Raw genomic sequence first — 23,242 nt, forward strand, 5'->3', positions numbered from 1 at the left:
ATATACAGGCTTGTCTGTTCAACTGTTCAAGTCCTGTTAACTACCTAGACTTGTTGGTTTTCTCTATCTTCATTTACTAGTTACTAGTTATCTTCTTTCAGTTTCAAGTAGCTCTGCTATTAGACTATTGCATTGACCAGTTAGCAGGAAGGTGAGAGGTGTTCTCACTAGCAACTGTATGACTCACAGCTATGCTGACATACATAGCATGAGTATATATGTCATCTAAGATCGCATTGCTGTCAGTATTTGTGTTTACCACTTTCATTGCAACTCTTGTGTGACACATTCTGCACTATAGCCCCCCCCCCCCCGCTATTAACGTCATGGAGAGCGGTAGCATAATTTTATGGGTGCTCAATAGTGAGAGCAAGTAGTTGGCTTTTGTTAGTGAGCTTACTGAAATTATCCATTGGCAATGTGGCAGGCAACTACATTACTTCTCATTGTTCATAAGCTGATTTTTAATACCTGTGCAACGCCGGGAATTTCGCTAGTTATATTGTAAAAGCTTTATTTAAATGCCGTAGTACTCTCTTTTTCAACTCTTCTCTCATAGCGGGGGGCTCAACCAAACGTGGGGTTAGAATAAACGAGGCGTTCAAATACGGGTTTTACGGTTTGTGGCCTAGCTGGTCAATTTTCCAATATACAGTCAAACATGGATAACTCGAACTTCAAGGGACCGAGCAAAAGTGTTCGAATTATCAGAGCGTTCAAGTTATCAGAGCACTGTCACAAGTCCATATATTTACTTATTTATTAGTAGATACATGTACATATACAAACTATAATATAAATCAAAAGCACAAATGGCTTGTTTCAAATTAAATGCTTCTAATGTAAAGTTTAAAACGTTTTCATGAAAAAGTATAGAGATTTTTCTATCACTTGAAATTGGTTTGTTGTTTGAGGTGATGTTATTGCCAGGACGTTTTTCAGATTGACATTGGCAAAACTTGATCGTTGTTGAAATGCTCAAAAGAAAAGACATTTTTTTCTTTTGGGGTTTTACCCACGATCAATTTTGCCGTTTTTTCTTGAAGTTTATGCAGCTTACCTTACTTTACCTGGGATTCGTTAAGAGCAACACTCCGAGGCAGTTCAATTAGAAGTTTTACGAGGTTTTACGGTACATTCTATATCACTCACGCTTTTTTAATAGATACTTATTGAATGTACACACGTATTCTGTGTTTAGGTCAAACGATGAATAGTTTTTTGTAGCTCAGACAACGTATACGTTTAATTACAAGAATTTTTAAGACGATTTAAACATTCAACATTCCGACGTTGATTCAACATGGAATCAACGTCGGAAAACTATTCATCACGGGCTAGCTGGGTTACGCCACGCACTCAAGGATTTTCGCCACGCACATACAAAACAAAAACAACATGCGATTTTTGTTTTGTATGTGCGTGGCGAAAATCCTTGCACGCGTGCCCCGGCTAGCCCGTGCTATTCATCGTATCGCAGTATAAATCAAATTTCACCAAACTTTTAGAAAAGTCGTTGACAAAAATATTTTGCCGATGGTGGTAATAACGACGCTTATGAATTACGAAAAGATGAAGTTTACCTCTATGGCTTTGAATAAAGTGATTTTCTAAAGCGATAACAACCGTTTCGGTAGCCGTTGGGCAAAAAAACAGTTCGAATTAACAGTGTTGAGTTCGAGTTATCTATAGCAATTTATCATTACGTGGGAACGGACCAAAGGAAATGTTCGAATTAACCATGTGTTCGAGCTATCCGTGGACGAGTTATCCATGTTTGACTGTATATGGCACCGCTGGTCCATTTTCTAATATAAGATTATAAGATACTCGTTTACGCCGTTTACTATGATGATAGTAGAGTTAGGTTTGTTATCCACTCATTAATATGAATACGGTGTACTAGGCCTGGCCTTGTCTGTAACTAGTTGACTGATAGCATTAGCTGGTGCAGCACACTCTACATTAATTGGCTGTAGCGGGGGGGGGGGGGGGGGTTGGGGGGGTTTAGTGGGGAAGGCACCTCCACCACACGTTGATAAATAGCATAAACACTGCAAACAATAAATTAATTATAAAGGTTTCAGATGATATAGCTATTTACCATTGTTGTGTTAGTTGGACAACTTCCTTACTAAGACCAGCAAAGTTCTGCAGACAGCACCAGCTACAATACACTCGAGAGAGAGAATTGTGATATTAGTAGTTATCTTCTCTGAAAAAGTACTGATAACTACAAGTTTCTCAGTTAAACTTATAACTATTTGTTTAACCTCGGTAAACTGACCAGTATTGTAGTAACTTTACTATTATGTGTGATTTTTCAAAGTTTAAACGGCAAGTATGCGACATACTTATATGGATAGGTACTCAAATATCATAGTTATTTTTATGATCACATACTTATGGTCATGGCTTTACTTTGTCATGTATTGGTATGGCTGCTCACTTGCGGTTGTATGTATAGTCATGTGGTTTTATTGTATAAAACCACATGACTATACAACTACAACGCACTTATTGATGATACAGTGATACAGTTATTGTATATCATTCTGCAGAGCATATTGTGGGCTTCTCTCTATTATTCACTTCGAACTAATGTTTCTGAAACTAATAAATACATGCATATACACATATGTATGTATCTATATGTGCTCAAATTTGCCTATTTTGTTTTATGCTACACAGGTTATTTCCCATGAAGGTTTTTCTACCAGAGAAGCATTTGATGACCAAATCACTGCAGCGCTCGAGGAAGCCCAGGTTGAACTCATTTGCCTTGCTGGGTTCATGAGACTTCTCAGTGGTAGGTCTATTACCTTTAGTTTAGCCTTTGGTCCTGATGATTGCCTTTTGTAGCAAATGTTAAATAGACCAGCATATATGTTATTATAAATTATCTTCTTGTAATTGCTATGTACCAGATAATCTGACTATGTTGTTGAGTGGCAGTCACTGTTAAGCAAGTTTACATGTACAGTGCGCCCCGCGATACAACATTAATTCTTTCTCGTGTTGGCATCGTAGGGCGAAAATGTTGTATAGAGCGGTATAGAAATTCATATTATATATCTAATGCAAATATCCTTTGTGAAAACATCAAAATTTCATACAAGTACTGTACATATTGAAAATTAGTAACAAAATAGTATGTTAACTATAACTACCTACAGTAACTTTACTGTATTTAGTGGTTATGATCTGCAATAAAATATAACATTATTATGTGCAGTACGTACCGTAGAAAGCTCTAGACAACTGCATAACATAAACTTTGATTTTACTTGAAATGAATTTAGCTTACTAAACACACACTATTAACTTTTTAGAGTCAGAATTAATTCTCAAAAGATTTTCAAAATTTGACATTTACATAATCTTTCATAACTTGAAAAGTAATTGGTATATGTTACGACTAAAAATTGCATCTTATTCAGCACAAGATCTCCTTTCTAATGATATATAAGTTGGTCAGCTTTACTAAATTCATCCATCCATAGAATTGGAAAAAATGGTTCAGAGAAATAATTTCTAAATCGCCCCTAAAATACATGAAATTATTGGCTATAAGAACAAGGAAATAGTGTTAAACGTGTTTTGTAACCTCCCATGTTAGCTGTGTACATCATATCATAGGGAGCACTGAAACCTTGTAATCATAATAGTGTATTACTTTGCACTACAGAAGGCATGTTTCCATCAAGCACCAGGAGGAGTTATGAGGATTGTAGAAGTTGTGTGATCAACGCACTTTTGTATTGTTTGAAGTTTAAAGTGGGAAAGTTCATTGAAAGTTTGTACAATATAAAAGCGTTGACTTGGACTATTTCTGAGCTATTTCGAAAAAAAATTGTTTTCGGTCGTAACGCTTACTGAGAAACTTTCAAAACCAAAAGCGTCTGTAAAAAACTATAGTTGTATAACTGGGTAACTTGCCAGTCTGATCGGTTGATCACAAGTTTTGCTAAAACACTTGATTAGTTGAAGCAGAATCAGACACTTCTAAAGATTTCACGTAACAAAATTCATATTTATTATCTTTCTTATTTCATAGCAATATGACAAATTAAACCGGATACCTGGCTCTGACATTGTTTTGCCTTCGTTTTTAATTACTGATTTTGATTACAGATCTTGTAAAAGTATAGAACGATTCTATTTGGCGATATAAGATTTTAATTAGGTTGTATCTTGTAGGAAAATTTGTGCAGAACAAAGCTAAAAAAAATTATTTAGTTAGTGTTAGTGGTTGCCATGCAACAAGCAAATGAATTGCACAATGTCAGAAAGTCGTGGCGTGCGGCTTGTCAACTTTAAAAAGTTGAAGCCGAGTTTTCACAAGTATTTTACAAAACTAAACTTTAATTTTGTTATCGTCTTAAGATCGTCTTATTAAATGTTTTCGGTTTCACTTTCACTCCAATTTAAAACAGAAAATGCTAAACAGGGAGAGCAAGCATCATATCTCTTTCGGGCGTTGTGGGAGGGAATTCAGCAAATAGCAAATCAGCATCTTCATTCTTCCGGTGTTCAGCACACCGACCGCAAAATTTGTATTTAGAGAGACATTTTTGTTAATGTCGTATGGTAAAAAAATGGGTTTGAGGGAACGAAAAAATTGTGTTCCACATCGTAAGGCGAATAAAACTGTAAAACAGGAACATCGTAGCCCCGGAGTGCACCAGTTAGTTGAGTAGCAAAATCATTCTTTAGAAAAAGTGAAGATGTACTTATAGCTGCTAGTGAAATAACCAATCATCGGTTAGGGATGTAAAACCTCTATCTAAAGCATTTATTTTGCGCTGGCTGAAGGAGAGTGCAGGCGAATATATAGACAACATTAGTATCGCTTCGCCTATGAAATGGTTATGGTAAATATATTTTCCCCAAATTTTGATGAGAAAATACAGCGCCACCCTTTATTTGAATGCCTCCTCTAATAAAACGCCACTGTGGGAAGGGTTGGAAACAGAGCGCCATGGCATTCAAATAGACGTTAAACTGTATGTGTCAATTTTTTATTCGTAAATAGTTTTAATTTCAATTATTTTATTCAAGTTCAAATAAGTTATATCCAGGCTTCAGCATTCAGTCATTTGTAAAATGTAAAGTTGCTATTACAATTCTATCTCGTTTTTCCAATATTGAGAAAATAACCAAGAGTTACTTGAAAAGTAATTTTCCTCTTTCGCTTTGAAACGACTACCCAGTTGTACTGGTCAACACCCAGTATGACAATTAATAACAGGTGTATTGAAAATCATGTTTGCATGTATAATTACTTCCTTTCCCTAATCTTTTAAGGTTGACTTACAACAAAATTCGCATTACAGTTATTTGATATGAAAAGATTCACCATGTCTTACTCTGTTGTGTTGTAGGTGCAAAATATGTGGAAATGTGATTACAAGCTCTTAAAAGCTCAAAAACGAACAGTTAATCGCAGCCACACGAGACTGCCATAGTTTGGACTTTCTTTCCAAAACGGCTCAAATGTGACGTAGCTGTGTGAGATGGTTTCTGTTTACACTTTCATGCAACTTTATTCGTCGAAATATTTTCACAAATATACTTCACGCATTCAATAAAACCATGTCTATTGTTCTTACGCATCTGTTTTATCGTCATTGTAATGCTGTCACTTTTAGCAGTAATATCTTATAACTTACCGTGAAAATTCGTTTAATTTTTTAGCCTTAGCTTGAAGGAGTACATATCATATTCTGATAATCAAGATGAGCCTGTTGGTCACTTGTGATAATTGAAAAGTGCTGCAAAAATTATTTGTGAAATGTTGAGTCACATGATCAGATTACGACTTGCCGAGTAGGCCAAACCGAAACTGTAAAGTAGCGAGCATCTATATTTGATACGTGGTCTTCGGTAAAACCAAAAGTGTTTGTCATAATCTAGTGCTACGATAATTTATATTGCGCTTTTTATTGGCCTTTCAATTCACGTGACAAGACGATACATAAATTTCATGACTACGTCAGAGAAATAAAGAGATTCCAATCTACTGCGGCTTTTTGTTTTTGAGCTTTTAAGAGCTTGTAATCTCATTTCCACATATTTTGCACCTACAACACAACAGAGTAAGACATGGTGAATCTTTTCATATCAAATAACTGTAATGTGAATTTTGTTGCAAGTCAACCTTTAAGGTTGCATTGCTGTCGGTACTTGTGTCATGTTGTCTGGTTTCATTTGAACTAAAAAGTCCGGTCTTTAGGGCTGAGGAATGATTTAGATTTGTACATGTACAATGTGCTTAGTAAAGTTGCGATGAAGTGGATTTGTAAAAAGTTGGTAGAATCTAATGCTACCCACATATCTACATGTAAATTGCGTTGATGGAAAAATTTGCCTGAGGATCTCAAATTAGGTCATGCCTAGATCTTTCATATCGACAAAGGTGTCACTTGTCAAAATGCGGGTCTAAAATTGCCGAAATAAAGCTAACATAATAAAGCTATAGCCGTGGCTTCTCAAAGGGTGGTAAGGTTGGTAGTGTATCTACTCTTATGTTACATGATATCAGGCACTTAGGTTACTCTATGCTGTTCCTAAATATTTATTACTGGACAATTAGATACTGAATTTGTTATATAATAACATTGTACCTAGTTTGTTTTGTTTATGTAACAATATATATGTTGTGTAACAATATATATTATTACAATTTATATGTCACTAGCTGCATTACCCGTCTACAGGAGCAGATTCACGGGCAGCATAAGGTTTATTGAGAGTTGTCTTTCATACGGTAAAACAACTCCAAATATGCAGTCTACTGAAATTGTTGCCCTGAATATGCATACACATATTATGATGTCAATAATGATTGGGGAAAACAATAAAAATCTACAATGTGTTTTACAGCTAGATGCGTGTAAAATCTAGTAAATATTCTAGATTCATGTGTCGAGATTCATGCATCCGTTTATACCCGTCTATGGCCTGGCCCGTCATACCCATCCATGGCCCGTTTACCTGCCTTGGCTGACCAGTCTATACCCGCCTCGCAGTTGACTATCGCGCTTTTGCATTCGCCTCACCATCAATCACCTCGCAATCATCCGGCCCGCATCCGCCTCGCAATCAATAGCCTCGCACTCAATCGCTTTGCAGTCAATCGCTTCGCAATTAATCGCCTCGCACTCGCAACCAATCGCCTCGCAATAATCGCCTTGCACTCGCAATCAATCGCCTCACACTCGCAATCAATCGCCTCGCATTCGCAATCAATCGCCTCGCAATCAATCACCTCGCAATCAATCGCCTAGCACTCAATCGCTTCACAATCAATCGCCTTGCACTCGCCAACTCATCCGGAAAGCCGCGCCTGGATACACTCGCTGCACTCGGGGCGAAAAAGGTCTTCCGCGCATCCCCGAGTGACGCCACGGCCCCAAACCGCTAGCTGCATAACCCGTCCACAGGAACAGATTCATGTACAGCAAGAGGTTTATTGAGAGTTGTCTTTTATACTGTAAAACAACTCCAAATATGCAGTTTACTGAATTTTTTTGCCCTGATCACACTATGCATACACATATGCAGTCATATAGGTCAATAATGTAGGGGAAAACAATGTAAATCTGCCATACGTTTTACAGCTAGTCTACAATGCATCAGTCTCAAACCACTCAAATCGGAGTTGTCCTATTTGTGTGCAGAGAACTGATAATGAAATTGACATTGCTAGGCAAACTGAAGTTCTTCAAACTGGCAGTATTGAAAAGTTTTGCATCTTTTAAAAAATTGTACAAAATATTTTGCTATCGCCAGCATTTATTAAATGGAGACGTCTACATTCTTAAAACACTAATCATAGCTCACCAGTTTTTCGTCTATAGCCTGTGTTTTGACATGGTATATACAAACAGTAATGAGGTTGTGTCAATAAAATTTATAAGTATAACAGCACAGACAGTATGATGTCAAGGCAGATACAGCATTAGCAGTTTACAATAGTAGAACAAAGCGCCGACATGATAGCCTTTGTATGAGATACAATAAGGAAAAGAAATGCATGAAAAGATATATATACTGAAAAATATGTTAGAAAATGCTGCATGTTGTATAGCAGAACATGAAGGACATAAAACAATAACACAATGTTAGTTCAACGCAACACTTGCGGATAGACAACATTTTTGGTTTTTCTGTCGGGCGTATGAAAAAACAGTTTTCTGCGTGTGCCTACTTTTGAGCAGGCGACGTATAGCTGGTCATGGCTGATGCAGGGCGACAGTAAGTCGATAGCAGCTGCTCTCTTTCTTTTCACAATAGCGTATCGCAACCCTCGGAGTACTCGTGAAAGTTCTGTAATAGTAAGTTACAGTAGGCCTACTCGTAGCTGGAAAAAAATTAGTAACTCGGCTGCTGAAGGAAATGAACATGACCCACTATCACGAACAGCGGCAAATCCAACGTTATTAAGTAGTGGAGATGTGGCAATTCATAGACAATACAACATTGTATAAGAAACACTTACCTTTTTGATGTGGAAAGTAGGTGAGAAATGCGTTTTTCCAGTGGCTCCAAGAAACAAACGTTTACGTGACCTTCTCGGTACACGTTGGCAGTAAATATTAATTGCATGTAAATAACTACTCGTTAATTTATTTTATTTAATGAATAGTACATTTGTATAGCTGTATAGACACCTTTATATAGGCCGCAGAACTCAGGAAGGTGCTTTTTAACACGGCAGAAAATTTGCCGTTTAAAAAGCGTGCTAACCGGGGATTTCGGTTATTGCGCCCGAGCGGTGAAAGAAAAACAACAGAATCGCCACACCTTTATATAAGCCGCTTGGCTCAAATCGTCTGAGAAAAGTAGCGGCTAATAGTCCATATTACGATATTTAGTATTCATATTAGTTCGGTTGGCTTCGTTCGACCGAATGGAAAAAGAAAGACCGCTCTATAATTTATTTACCGTTACTACACATATTAATTCAGTTCGCTTCGTACGACCGAAATTCGTACGACGATAAAAGAAAAGACCGCTTTATAAGGCGGACAATCAATCAATCACACAGACAACGATTGCCATTTATATAGTAGATAATATATATTGTTGCTATTCGTACTTGATATTCTTATCACTATAATCGTACTTTATCATTATTCTATTCTTTGTATTCACTGTAAATACAATCATAGTCTGATTTAATTAACTTCTCCATGGATAAGTAAGTTTCACTGTAAAATTACATTTAATGTTGAATTTCTGAATTGTTCTTTTAAAAAATAATAAACTATTAACTTGATATAATATTTTTTAAATGTATATATAAATTTTTCTTAAACTGATACGGTTAAGTTTATATATTAGTGCTTGTATATTGTTAGTATTACAATTGTGTTAAGCGTTGTTAAAATGTATGGTTCTCTGCGCACAAATGAATTAAATTAAACTCTAACAGAGGTAAAAAGACTTCGCATGAATGGATAGTAAATAATTTGTCAAAAATTCCACCTCCTGTTAGATGGAGTTGGTCTAGCTAGAGTAGTAATTCTAGGGGTCAGCTATTAATAATAAGGCAGCTATAATAATAGTTGCTTCATAGGCACCTTATAGTTGTCTTTTATGGCTATGGACAAGCCTCCCTCGGGCTCTCACTGGCACTAAAGACAAGATAGTAAAAGTGTGCATCAGCAAACAAGATTATGTAACACGTAGACACGAGAGAGCTTTGATTATGCACAGCGTAATGAATTATTACCATTGTTACTAGTGTTATGTAAGCTCCGCTGATGCATCCCTTTTATTCATTCTCTTTATCAATATAGCAGCCGCTGCTGTAATTAATATTACATACGCTGCCTTTAGTCTCGCCCAGCTATGATCGATATGCATGTGTTTATATCATAGCTGTTTCAACTGGAGTTAGTCATACTCAGCTCCTTTTATATCTTATATGTAAGCAACAGGCCTGAAGGTAGTGACAAGGGAATTTGAATTTGTTAATGAATTATTTAGAAGTCGATTCTTTTTTATAATTTTATTAAAATTCACATTAATCATCCGTTCAGTTAAGAGTCCTTGAGTTATGTCAGGTACAACAAGTGCTTTCAGTTGAGGGTTCTAAGGTTATGTCAGGTACAGCGAGTGCTTTCAGTTGATAATTCTAAAGTTGTCTATACTTCAGCCAGAGTTTGTGCAAGCTAGGAAACCAATCAGTTTAGATGGCAACGGTTATCAAATGAAAATTTCTATCTCTAGCGGTTTGAAAATTGTGTCAAATTTACGAATTGGTGAGCAAAATACTAACTAAAAATTCACAGGCCAGTCTTCAAGCGTAAAGCTTAATATGAACTGAGATATCAGCGTAATTTGATGTTTTTGAAAAAAGATTTAATATCTTTAATTTATATATTTTAATTTAATATCAGCTTTATTAGTTTTTCTCCAATTTTGTTGGCTGATTCTCATCTATGCACAGCCAATGATTCAATTATGGACCCGTAATAGTAACACAGATATCTTGAATAGATGTGATGTCTAGTATGCTATCATATTAATGAACAACTTTTAGAATTTTTGCAAAACCTTTTTCAGACTAATGTTTGGAGTTATTAGCACCACTTTAACAACCATCGCTCTACCATAAATATGTTTTAACTTGCCACTAATATAATCATAATAGATGCTTTGGTAAGAGGCTCACAGTTTTTTCAATTTATCTTATCTTAGCAGTATCGGGGACCCGTTGGTCCTGCCGTGGATCTGACGGCTCCATATTTTTATTCATTGATAAATAAACATGGATTTTAGTGTGCAAAATTGTTGTCAGGTAAAATCTTTTGAAAAACTAAGATTATAATTAATCATATTGTTTTGCTGTCTTCAAAGTTGCTAATTTATATATAAAATGTATTCCAGTAATATTGACCATAGTATCTTAGATCGGCCATTGTCTCATAGTCAAAAGGTTTTCAAACAAATAACAGGAGTTTAGCAAATTCCGATGCCTGCATTGGTATTCAAACTCCATATTGCTGTAATTTGGCACTTAGTTGCTAATGAATATGTCATTCTGCCTGAGGCAATTAGTTATACATTTAATTACAGCCTTGATTGTGCTGTCACAACTTACAAATCATATCAGCCATAACAGATTGATGTGTAATATGATATCAAATTGATCTACAGGAAATTGGCAGATGACCTTGACATTTATTGTTAGTGAGCAAAAGGAAACAAAGTCAATATCGCTGAATGGATGTAATGAAGTAATCTTTGTGTTATCAATGTTGCAAGTTCAAAACGTGCTGGTGGCGTTTCTTTTCGTTTAAGTTATTGTACTGTTATAACCAACTTTTACCGCGAAGCAACAGAAGTCTTTTCTAACTATTTACCTGCGAATAGGTTATGAGCTTTCATTTTTCTGTTTTTCACTTGGTTTTTGTGGGTTGATTGTAGGCAAGTTTGTGGAAAGATGGAGAGGACAACTACTCAATATCCACCCTTCCCTTTTGCCATCTTTCAAGGGCATGCGGGCTCAGCAACAAGCACTAGATGCTGGAGTCAAACTAACAGGCTGCACTGTGCACTTTGTGCAGGTACAATTCTGTATCCTATATTCATTGCGTTTCCATGCTTCGAATGGGTTTGAAGTTGCTTCCACTCTGAATCATAGAAACGGTAAAACCCGAACGGGTTTCACGCTTTATTTTTTGCTAAATTTGTGTAAAGGCATCCGCTGTGAGAGTATTTTGACATCATAAAATCGCAAACTGCTCTGCTAATAGATCGGAATTGATAAAACTTGGCTAAGCTCTCTTCAGGGAGGTAAAAAGATTCCAGCATACAACCACGATGATTTCTGCTACGAAAACGTTCTACTGCTACTCACTACTGTTTTTGCTTGACTGTTTGCCTTTGCAGTATTATTTACATGTCAATGATGGACTGCTCGTATGAGGATAATGAAATTACCACTTTTTAGCGCAACTAGGCGAATCGCAGACTATACGTAAGATGAAAAATGACCGTGACCCGAAAGTGAGTCTACTTCAACAAAGTACATTCGTTATTAAGTACATTCGTAGATTCTACATCGTAAATTTTGGAAAGATCTACATAGCGCAACTCTGAATTGTTGAATCGGTAGGCTGCGAATCCATTGGCAATGGGCAACTCCCAATCGAAGCAATCCGAATTCGAAGCATGGAAACAATGATTATGCCTAGCTTACATGAGGACACAATGTTTGAAAACATTAGTTAAGTTTGGGTGTTCACCGAAACTTAAATCATCATTGTATCTGATTCACCAATCAATCAGCGATAAAGCAGGAGAAATCTCTATGATACTGATCATCATTTCCTGTCGAGGCAACACAAATGTTATCTTGCTGTATTTCCATTTAGAATCCGAGTATAGTAAATGTTTAATGGAAACACTTTCTATAGTCAACATCTAGTTATTATTAACTAGTACCCTGACAGTCTAGTGTGCAGTGACAGATCGTCAGGCGTAATAACTGTGCATACAACTATTCGAAAATGTCAGTGAGTTGTGAATGTCAATTGATGCAGTTGCGAGTCGGTTTACCTTGCTAACAGTCGTAAGTTCGAATCCTATATGATGCAAACTTTTTCTCACTTCCAGCTCATGGATATGGCACATTATAGTAAAAAATTATGGTAAATATTGCAGTTATTCGAATCTGCACAAGGTGACTACAAATGCTTAATTTCTCTAAAAATGATTGACCAATAGCATATATCTAGCTTCGTTCAATAAAAAGGGGACAAACGCTAATAACTACCCAATCATCGATCTCCTCGCTAGCGATTATGTGAAACCTACCATTGCTGGATCGCCACGAAACCGTAAAAGTTAGGCTTGTTTTAGCCCTATCCATGTCCTAAAGTTCACAGAAGATTCGTTCTTGTGCGAACGAGGCATTAGTTTTATAACAGGCCTAGTCAGCCATTTTCTAGCATTACACTGATCATTCATAAGATATAGTCATTAATCTCAGTGTCAGAATTGTCAATAGATTATATACAAGCTTCCGAGGTGCCAACATGGGTTTCCTGCAGTTGCCCACAATTTTTTTGCATAACTTCATACGTACGTTGGTACAAAACTTTTTTTTAAACTTGGGCCAAATGTGAGATGTTTCGCATGCTTTCCATGCTAAGCCGTAGTCTACAAGTTATAAGCCAAAAACTTAACAGTAAGTACTTGAAGTGCAAGTATTGCAAGAAAAATATGAAATTATATGTTAGAGGATAGATAAAATAATAATCAATACAAAGTGGGAGACTATGTGTAGAGTTGACAATACAGGAGGCAGATTGTATGAAGGTAGAGATTGGAATAGAGATACAGGAGACAGAATGTGTGTGGGTAGAGATTGCAATAGATATACAGGAGACAGATTGTATGTAGGTAGAGATTGTAATAGAGATACAGGAGACAGATTGTGTGTAGGTAGAGATTGCAATAGATATACAGGAGACAGATTTTATGTAGGTAGAGATTGCAATAGAGATACAGGAGACAGATTGTATGTAGATAGAGATTACAATAGAGATACAGGAGACAGATTGTGTGTAGGTAGAGATTGCAATAGATATACAGGAGACAGATTGTATGTAGATAGAGATTACAATAGAGATACAGGAGACAGATTGTATGTAGGTAGAGATTGCAATAGAAATACAGGAGACAGATTGTATGTAGGTAGAGATTGCTATAGAGATACAGGAGACAGATTGTATGTAGGTAGAGATTACAATAGAGATACAGGAGACAGATTGTGTGTAGGTAGGGATTGCAATAGATATACAGGAGACAGATTGTGTGTAGGTAGAGATTACAATAGATATACAGGAGACAGATTGTGTGTAGGTAGAGATTGCAATAGAGAGACAGGAGACAGATTGTATGTAGGTAGAGATTACAATAGATATACAGGAGACAGATTGTGTGTAGGTAGAGATTGCAATAGAGATACAGGAGACAGATTGTATGTAGGTAGAGATTGCAATAGAGATATGAATTTAGATTAATCTGTTCTCCTTCTTTCCCATACTCAATGCATTCTCTAATTGGTTTAATTATTGTTACTTTATTCCGATCGATTGTGTAATTGTATTGTTTTTAAATCGCCAGGTTAAGTGGAAGGGTTTTTGAAATAAGTTTTATCAGGGCTGTAGGTGTTCATCAGCTGGATACGGTAATGCATACCTCAATCCATTCTGTGCTGAACCCTCTAGTCACTTATTCATGCAAGTGAAACTTTACCAACTGACAGACAAATCATCGGATGTGCTTTGCATCGATCCTTTTTAATGCACATCTGTATTTGTAATGCTGTATAGATTTGACATGTGCTTGTAATGCATGTCATGGGAAGAGAGCTGTTGTTTCTCAGTGTCTATTTGTTAACATTAACTAACCATTTTAACAAGTTGATGAGCGTGAATTATAAATGAAATGCAAATATGGTTAAGGTATCAAGTTGCTTTTAGATGATACTATGAGACTCAGCCTGTATAGTGAATTTCTATACGCAGATTTTAGCTGACAGTCAATGTGAAACCACTTACCATTGGCATTATAATTTGAATGTCAAGTATATCTTCTAGAACTGACCTTAATCTACGCATATAACAAACTGGTTTTGATGGTGTAGATTATGATAATGTAAGTCGCTTGTACCAATGTGACGCTATTCCACTAGAAATTCTACTGTCATACAGCCCACGACCAAAGAGATATTGGTTTGGTGAGATGGTTGAGAAATGCAATATTAGCAGTCAAATGGCACTGCAGTGCAATAGGATAACTGCAATGGTAGCTGTAATGTACTGGGTGTGGGTGTTATTATATACAACAAATAGCAATAATGAAAGGAAAAGATTACATGTTTATATCTCTTCCCCTGCAACAGGAGAAATGCAATATTGGCCAGTATTAGAAGTAAAATGCACTGATATTATTAGAATAACCAATATTATTAACATAGTAATAATATAAAACCAATGCACAATTTTGTTTACATTTAAAAACGTCATAGTTAGCAATATCAAGAAGTTGTGATATTTATATAGATTTTTAGAGAATCTGTACTACGTAGTCATTGTTCTGTAGTCATCCAAACTTATAATTAAGTATTGTGATAATCTCATAAGAACCGTTAGAAAAAGTATCATCATCATTTCCTTTACTTACACTGCCGCTGGACATCAGTTAGAATACCAAAGTACTCAAGTGTCTAAAATGTCAGTTACTTTGAAATCGGCAAAAATGAAACGATTTCAGTACTCCTACGTTAATTACAGAAACCTTCGGCAATTCGACAATGCTATAGACTGGTGAAATGTGCACATTATTTTTTCGCGAAATGCGCACGACTTAATCGTTCTATTCTCTGTCGCTCAGCGTTTCAATTTCCGGTCTTAACTTTTATTAAACCAAGCTTTTCAAGCGTTTTGTTACGATTTTCGGCCAAATTAATCTGTCTATTTGTGTATAATCCGATCAGATGGGTAAGTTTTAAGAGAATTTCGACAATTTAAAAAGACTTGGTAACATATTTAAATGGGCTTATATGTGTTTTGTATCGTTATTATACTTTAACGACTCTACAAAATGATGGTTAAATTTGTTGATGAAATTTCTAGACAAGGGTTCGTCTCATTGTTGATGAATAATTTTCGTAAGTTGTGTGCACATGCATTTATCATAAAAACTCTTCACTTCCGCTCGTTTGTTCGTTAGATAAAAAGATGACAGCTGTGATTATGTATCAATCGACCCATTTTAGTGGGTCTATTTTTAGGTCAATAAGTCGTCATACTGCGTATCACTGTATTAACTAGTTCCCATGGTTCTAGTAATAGAATATTTGGTGTAATACCGTATCCTGAATGCTAAGGGATTGTAAACTTGTCAAATATACTGTTTATTGTACGGAATAATAGTACACATATTTTCAAATAATCAAATCTGACGCCTCAACTGTTACACAAGTAGGCTAGCAATTTGAATAAACGTCCAATAAATTGGTGATTAATCATGGGTTGATAGTTGTAGTAGGAGTTGTCTTCTCACAGATCTGTTCATGACTGAACCATTAAAGCAGGACGTGATAGTAGACTGTTTAATAGAGTGGTGTCTGCAACCTTAACCCTAGTCATAGTATATCATCAACTACTGGGTTATAGCGTTAAATTAGCCACCTGCCTATTCCACAGAGACCTCCTCAGTGTTCAACTGCATTACAGGAGGAAGTAGATAGCGGAGAAATACTGGAGCAAGAGAGTGTTCCAGTGCTACCTGGTGACACAGTTGACTCACTGTCTGAGAGGATAAAGGCAGCAGAACATTGCATATTCCCAAAAGCTGTTCAGAGCCTTGCTGCCAGACTCCTTTTAAAGGAGAGACAACTGCAAATAATTTAGTATGCATTGCTTGTACTTACAGTTTGTATATCTATTAGGGTTTTGCTTGTAAGTTTATGATGGATAAGTCTATGAAATATTTTATGTCTATGAAAAAATTTTGTTTGCGGTCTGTAATCATGTTTGGATGTTTTTAGAAAGCAATATTTCATGTTTTATTATTGTTGCATCATTTCGGCCGAATCTCATGCCCTGCAGTATTTCTCTTTATCTGCTTTAAAAGGTGCTCATTGGCTATCTAGCAGTGAATATTTCTATCAGAAGAATAAACTTGATCAAATTGTTAACTTTGATCAGATTTTTGCCTTTCGATCCGAAATGTGTGGGTGATACACGTATGACTCATTTATGTTACGCAAGGCTTTCATATCTAATGGGCCCTTCTAGCTTTTCTACTAGTACAGAGCACACTTTTTCAGTCTTTTGTTAATCTTTCTGCCCGATACAGTCAAACCTCGACGTACAGAGTTTAGACTAGCTTAAGTTATTAACTTGAGTTGCTCAAATTCATTGGGTAAATATTTTATTAACCGTACAATGCCAGTCATTCCACTAGTAATATATGTAATATGTACATATATATAATTTTCTCTTTAGCTAGGCACTCCAGCCTCTCTACCTACACTAGCTTCAGACCACCTCATGATAGCTATTTAAAAACAGAGGTTTTAAATACAGATCTCGATTTGTTTGTTCAGCATGGTCTATTTTTTGTTGTTTTAATTCTGAACCAAACTTTCTTTTTTCACTACTAATCCTCATACTTGTGATTCCTGATTTTAAAACTAAAACTGAAGGTATGGAGAACTTCATACACGTGCACTTATAAAACTGCAAAAGAACTGTCTATAAATTCCTGGTTTAGGTATGTTTTTCTACATTTATGGTTTGTGCACATTTTTTACGGGGCAGTCACAGGTTTTTACGGGGCAGTTACAGGTTTTTACGGGGCAGTTACAGGTTTTTACGGGGCAGTTACAGGTTTTTACGGGGCAGTCACAGGTTTTTACGGGGCAGTCACAGGTTTTTACGGGGCGGTTACAGGTTTTTACGGGGCAGTTACAGGTTTTCAGCTCATTTCAACTTATGTAATATGAACAAATTGCATACAATCACTAACAATCATTTTGAAAATATCACTGCTTGTTGCTTTAACAATCTTCTTTCACCTGACACTTCGTTCACTTAGCACAAATAGAGGTGTTTTAAACAGTATTTGTGAAACCATGTATTCGGTTTTAGTGGCTAACTGCTGCCCTTTTTTTTCTTTTTGTTTCATTATCGTCGTATAGCATAGTTTGAAAATATATTTGGAATGAAATTATTGCCAATAAATAAATATACACAAACATATATATATATATGCATGAAAGCGTAAGATTTGAGCAGTGTTCAATAATAAAATCAGTAAAACAGACTAACTTATAGAGTTATAGTCTGATCTACTGATTATATATATATGTATATTAAAATATAAATTATATATATATGTAATTTTGCTTCATGCTTGCTGAGAGCAATCTTCAGATGTTCTCAACAAGCATGCCGAGAAACAAGCGTGAAAGAATTAGTAATAAAGTGTTTTATCTAAAGTTATAGTCTGTTTTATTGATTTTAACTTGCTCTGATTTTATCATTGAGCACTCTGCTCGGATCTTACGCTTTTATGCATATAGTTGTATATATACATGTATATATAATTATAATATATGTAAATTTATAATATATATGGTAATATTATAAACACTCATGAACAGAGGAATGGTGAGGCTAAGGCATCCATCTCCTTCGAAGTCTTTGAGATGTTGACTGAGTTCTCTTGTGAACTGTTTTAAAAAAATTTTATGTCATGTTAAAAGTTGCTTTGTATGCCACGACAAAGATTTGCTTCAATTTTGTTTTGCGTGTCAACATTTTTGTAAATGAAGGTTTCACTGTATATTTTATACTGATGTGTAGTATGGTGTGATTGTTATATGCACTTAACATAAGCAATATTTCCCATTTATATTTTATTACGGGCACCAATAACTGTGACAATCACTTCTTTAGTAAAACCAACAACACTTATTATTCTATTGCTTCACCGGTGCACACGATGTAGACTCAGGTTCAAACAAGTAAGGCCAGAGTATAGCTGGGGGGATAGCTTTAGCCCTTGATGGCTCGCAGGGAAACATGGCAGTGACACGTGTTGAAGATGTTACAGTTGCAAGAGAGTCCGTCACAGCAGTCCCTGTGGTTCTTGCAAGAACCTGAAGTAATAAGGAAAAAGGTTATTGGATGTTAACAATGTGATGGTTATAGACCTCAATATACCGTAACTGTCACATACCATGCAGATATTTCCTGCAATGTCAAGTTTATCTTGCAATGTCACAGGGTTTGACAATACTGAGCCAAAACATCTCTATGTGAAGATCCTTACGGTAGGTAAAGAGAGGAGAGTTTCTGTTTGGACTAGTATGTTAGATGTTGGTTTTTTGGAGAGTGGATGTTGCATAGAGGATATGCAAAATCACCAGTTATAATTTTAGTATAGCGTTATGTTTTATAGAGTGCCATAGTATACCTTTTATCACAGCATTATGCTAGTGAACTGTGACCGTAGCAGGTTTTAGGGCTCCATGAGTACAATATAGCCTGAGTATATTATTTTGTTTTCAGTTATTGTTTATTATTTTTATGGCTATTATTATTTATTACTTTGGAGGTAATAATTAATATTTTTATGATAATTGTTACTATTGATTATTTGATGGTAATATTTGTTATTTATTAGTTGAGGGTAATTATTATTTATTATTTTCATGGTTTTTGTTAATCTTACCTTTTAGTGAGTTGCAGCTCTGTTCCAGCGGAATGTTACTGAGAAATTCGCTGAGTGAAATTTTTCTTTTCCTGCAAAATCATGTTATCATTACCATGTTATCTAAAGTCTGTCGACAAAAAAGACTGCTAAAAAGGATCGATTGATATCATTTTAATTTTTGAGTATCTGTAGTTTTTTATCAATTAAACTGTAAATAAATTATAATGACCAATATTGGAATGAGAATCTTTTAAAAATATTTTTAATTAAAAACGTGCTAATATAAGGAGTCACATGATCACATCACATCACATGGTCACACAAAACTTTAAAACTACACTCTTGCAGTTATGTTCCTATGCTCGAATGAAACACCACAAGAACACTGTGACATGACCAGCTAATTGACAAGATCTAACTGGAAAGTTTTAGAAGCATTTTGAGTGAGTTGCATGAAGCTGTTTGTGTAAACCAGAAACATCTATTAATCTGCACAATCTAGCTATAAATTTTTTAAAGGCATTCCAGACAGCTATATATAGCTACATAAAGCAAAGAAATACAAACATGAGGTTGTTAATGAACTGTAAGGAGGTAGGTGTGGTTGAAGGTTTTCCATCATCCACCATCCATTTCTCCATATTCCAGTCATCTCGCACCTCTTCTGAAAGGTAGATCATTTTATATACACCGTATGCCAACTTCGTTCAGTGTTACACTATCTGATACTTATGGCTTTGTGTGCATAAATTCTCTGTTTCTGAAATGAGCGTGGCTCGAAAATTTGTTTCAGAGTTTCAACATCGAACCTCCAGTATATTATAAAGTTTAGTAAATGCACATCATGCACAGTAGATCATCATTTTAATACATGATAAAAAGGCTGCTAATGTATAAATTATATTAGTTTGTGTTATATTATTACTAAACTATTATGCAACTTGAAAGCTTTTTTAATGCCTCAGAGGTTCGATCAGCAAAGTAAATAAATTGAAAGCACTTTGCAGACTAAATCTACCTACAATAAACTACGTACAATAAATCGCCGACAATAAAGTACCTACAAAACCTTACCTACAATAAAGTACCTACAAAAACTTACCTACAATAAATTACATACAACAATCTACCTACAATAAATTACATACAACAAACTACTTGCAATAACGCACGTACTTACAATAAGTGTGTACACAAGTACTTACCTTCAGCACTTGAGAGCGCATAACATACAACAATTAAAAAGATTCCTGAAAAGAACTGTGACATTCTGAATAGCTGAGGATCTGAGTATGTTATGTTATTAACCCAATCGTCTGTTGACTGACTTGACAACATCAGAGGGGCTGCTTATATAGGCTAGCTATTAATTACATGCATTTATATCTTACAAGTATTCCTACACCTGTCAGAGCTAGACAATCGATCCGCTACTCTATGTTAAATTACAAATATACTTTGTGTCAGCGCTTCCTGTAATTTCACAAGAGTTACTATATATTATTGACAGATATGAAGTTCAAAAGGATTTTACGCGTCATTTTGAGAGAAGAGAAATGAATTTAAGCTTTTATAATTACATGTATGTAATGAGTTATATGTAGTAAAATACCTCATTATTAATATTAATGCCTTAGACAGCTCTTGACTATGTTTTTGTTTATGAAGATTTGTATTCTGCGGAAATGACAAGCAGAAATTTTCAATTTTTAATTCACACAAATAGAACTTTCAGCATCAACAAAACCAAGTTGTCTCTCACTTTTTCATCGACACAAGTATTTTTCTTTGAAAAATCTTTAGTCAGCTTTTAGGTGGTCTAATAAACTCGACGACTGCAGCTACAATAGAGAGACATGCATGTTTAATTCGTTCTATCGTTTTCGAGTCAGGTACTTGTACCTCCTATCGGATAATAGTGAAGACTGATACCACCTGCATCTTGGGTCGGATTGCCGGCGACTAAACTGGCACTACCGGCTCTGAGCTGGCCGAGAATCTGGACATCCTAATGGAACAGAGTAAAATACTTAACAAAGAGTCTGACTAAACCTCCCAGAAAGTTTGCCGCAGCCAAACTCAAAGGCAGGAATAGATAAACTTATTCTCTTGTTAGTGGCTGCAGCATACCAGAGATGCCAGTATGTTTGGATCTGTTCCTACTGAGAAAGGGACTCTGTAATGTAATGTGAAAGCTGGCGTTCCTTAATAGGTTTTGCATGTAGTTTCATAGAAATGGCTCAAATCAGAAATCTTCTTTGAAAATCTATTTGACATTAATAGCAATGGGAAACAGAATACTGCTTTATTCTTGCTGTTAACATTTTTGTGACGCCAATTGCTAATCAGGGAAGCTCTGCAATGGAAATTAGTTGAACACATAACAACCAGCATATAAGAACTGTGCATCTGCAAACGATAGGTTTGCAGATGCACAGTGCATGCTTAAGTGCTGCTTATGAACTACATGCTTAAGTGCTGTGCTATCTTAGCTTTGTGTTTCTCAACATTTTGCAAGTCTGCAATTGGCCTAGGATAGTTTACAATTACTAATTTCCGTGACAACATAAGCGAGTGTCTACTACTACTAGTTTACATGACAACATGAGCATGTGACTACTATTATTAGTTTACATGACAACATAAGCAAGTGTCTCCTATAACTAGTTTACATGACAACATAAGCAAGTGCCGCAAGTGTCTTCTATAACTAGTTTACATGACAACATAAGCAAGTTTCTGCTTTCGCTAGTCTACGTGACAACATAAGCAAGTGTCTACTGTTATTAGTCTACATGACAACATGAGCAAGTGTCTATTATTATTGATCTCAATGTACATAAGAATGACTGTCTTCTATCATTGGCCTGCTTGACAACCTAAGTATTTGTCACATAAATCTTGTAGATATCTGGTACCTGTAACAGCATCCTTTTTAGCAAACACATCGAGTCAAAAAATCTTTGAGAGTTTGTAATAAATCCTTTCCTGAAATTGAATTCATGAAACCTAATCAAAGCTATTCAAAGCAATATTTATTTTTATATAATGTTTTGTTCGTGAGTAAAATTTTGACTTTTGAGGGAGTTTATGTGTATTCGATGTGTTTAACAATTTGCAGTTGTAATTCCGTGAGTGTGAATACTTTTGTTTCAGATCAATTGATAGCTACTAATACTCTGGCAGTCACTCTGGTTAGCCGTGGGAGAATGTCAGGTGTAATAACTATCTGCACAGTTATTCCGAAATGCAGCAAGATAGTTGAGTGGTGAAAATGGTAGCATACCTTGCTGCCTGACTGCCAGAGTTTGAATTCTATGCAATGCAAATTTTTTCAACATCTAACTGTGGCTTCAGACGAACATGCATGGCTCTTATTATAGTAGAAATTATATTATTCTACTTGTCATCAACCAGCAAAGACATACTCTGAACCTTTTTTACACCGAGCCTCTATTTTTCTTTACTAAATGAATTTCTTTTTGCATCACCACAAGATGGCTGTATAAATCTTAACAGATGACATATTTTTAATCCTTTTTTATCATATGATGAAAATTCACAATAGAGTTTTTTCAGTTATAAAGGCTAAAAAATCTTTCGGAATTCGCTGTTGCAGATTTAAAGGAACACCAAATTGAACACTTAATTAGATTGAGTCATGTGAATATGCTAATTTGTCTTTCACAGTCCCAATAGAGACCTACCTGGTGTTTACATATCATGCTTTGCCATAAACCGTCATGAAATGGAAGTATTCCTTCTAGGTTTTTCTTATGCATGAATTATTTGCAAACAAGGTGAAATGTGTTAGTCTGTAATCCCTTTACGCCACTACCATAAGCTAAACAAGCGCTTGTAAATATCGAGTACGATGTCTGCTTAGTTTTCCGCAAACAGCTGCGCGGGTTTTTTAAAGAGCGTTGTTGTACAAACAATGGCTCTGTGATCTTGGCTGGGCATGTGTGAGTCCAGTTGCAAGGGAACCTTG

At 35.7% G+C, this 23,242-nt stretch overlaps 2 protein-coding genes across 2 annotated transcripts in view; one reads left to right on the forward strand and one right to left on the reverse strand.

The window, feature by feature from the left end:
- Positions 1-16,623, forward strand: part of LOC137408854 (trifunctional purine biosynthetic protein adenosine-3-like) — a 139,341-nt gene extending 122,718 nt beyond the window's left edge. The window contains exons 16-18 of the mRNA XM_068095438.1: positions 2,692-2,809; positions 11,440-11,579; positions 16,263-16,623. Coding sequence (XP_067951539.1) covers positions 2,692-2,809; positions 11,440-11,579; positions 16,263-16,439 — 435 coding nt within the window. The 3' untranslated portion in view covers positions 16,440-16,623. The remainder of the gene's footprint in view (positions 1-2,691; positions 2,810-11,439; positions 11,580-16,262) is intronic.
- Positions 16,624-18,578: 1,955 nt separating this feature from the next.
- LOC137408851 (uncharacterized) lies at positions 18,579-20,563 on the reverse strand. The gene is made up of 4 exons (XM_068095432.1): positions 20,457-20,563; positions 19,819-19,915; positions 19,270-19,340; positions 18,579-18,694 (listed from the first exon to the last, which is right to left on the reverse strand). The coding sequence occupies exons 1-4, from the start codon at positions 20,518-20,520 to the stop codon at positions 18,591-18,593; spliced, it is 336 nt and encodes a 111-aa protein (XP_067951533.1). The 5' UTR covers positions 20,521-20,563; the 3' UTR covers positions 18,579-18,590.
- Positions 20,564-23,242: the final 2,679 nt, after the last annotated feature.

Source organism: Watersipora subatra, chromosome 11 (genome assembly GCF_963576615.1).
Source record: "Watersipora subatra chromosome 11, tzWatSuba1.1, whole genome shotgun sequence".
In the NCBI taxonomy this organism is placed as follows: domain Eukaryota; kingdom Metazoa; phylum Bryozoa; class Gymnolaemata; order Cheilostomatida; family Watersiporidae; genus Watersipora; species Watersipora subatra.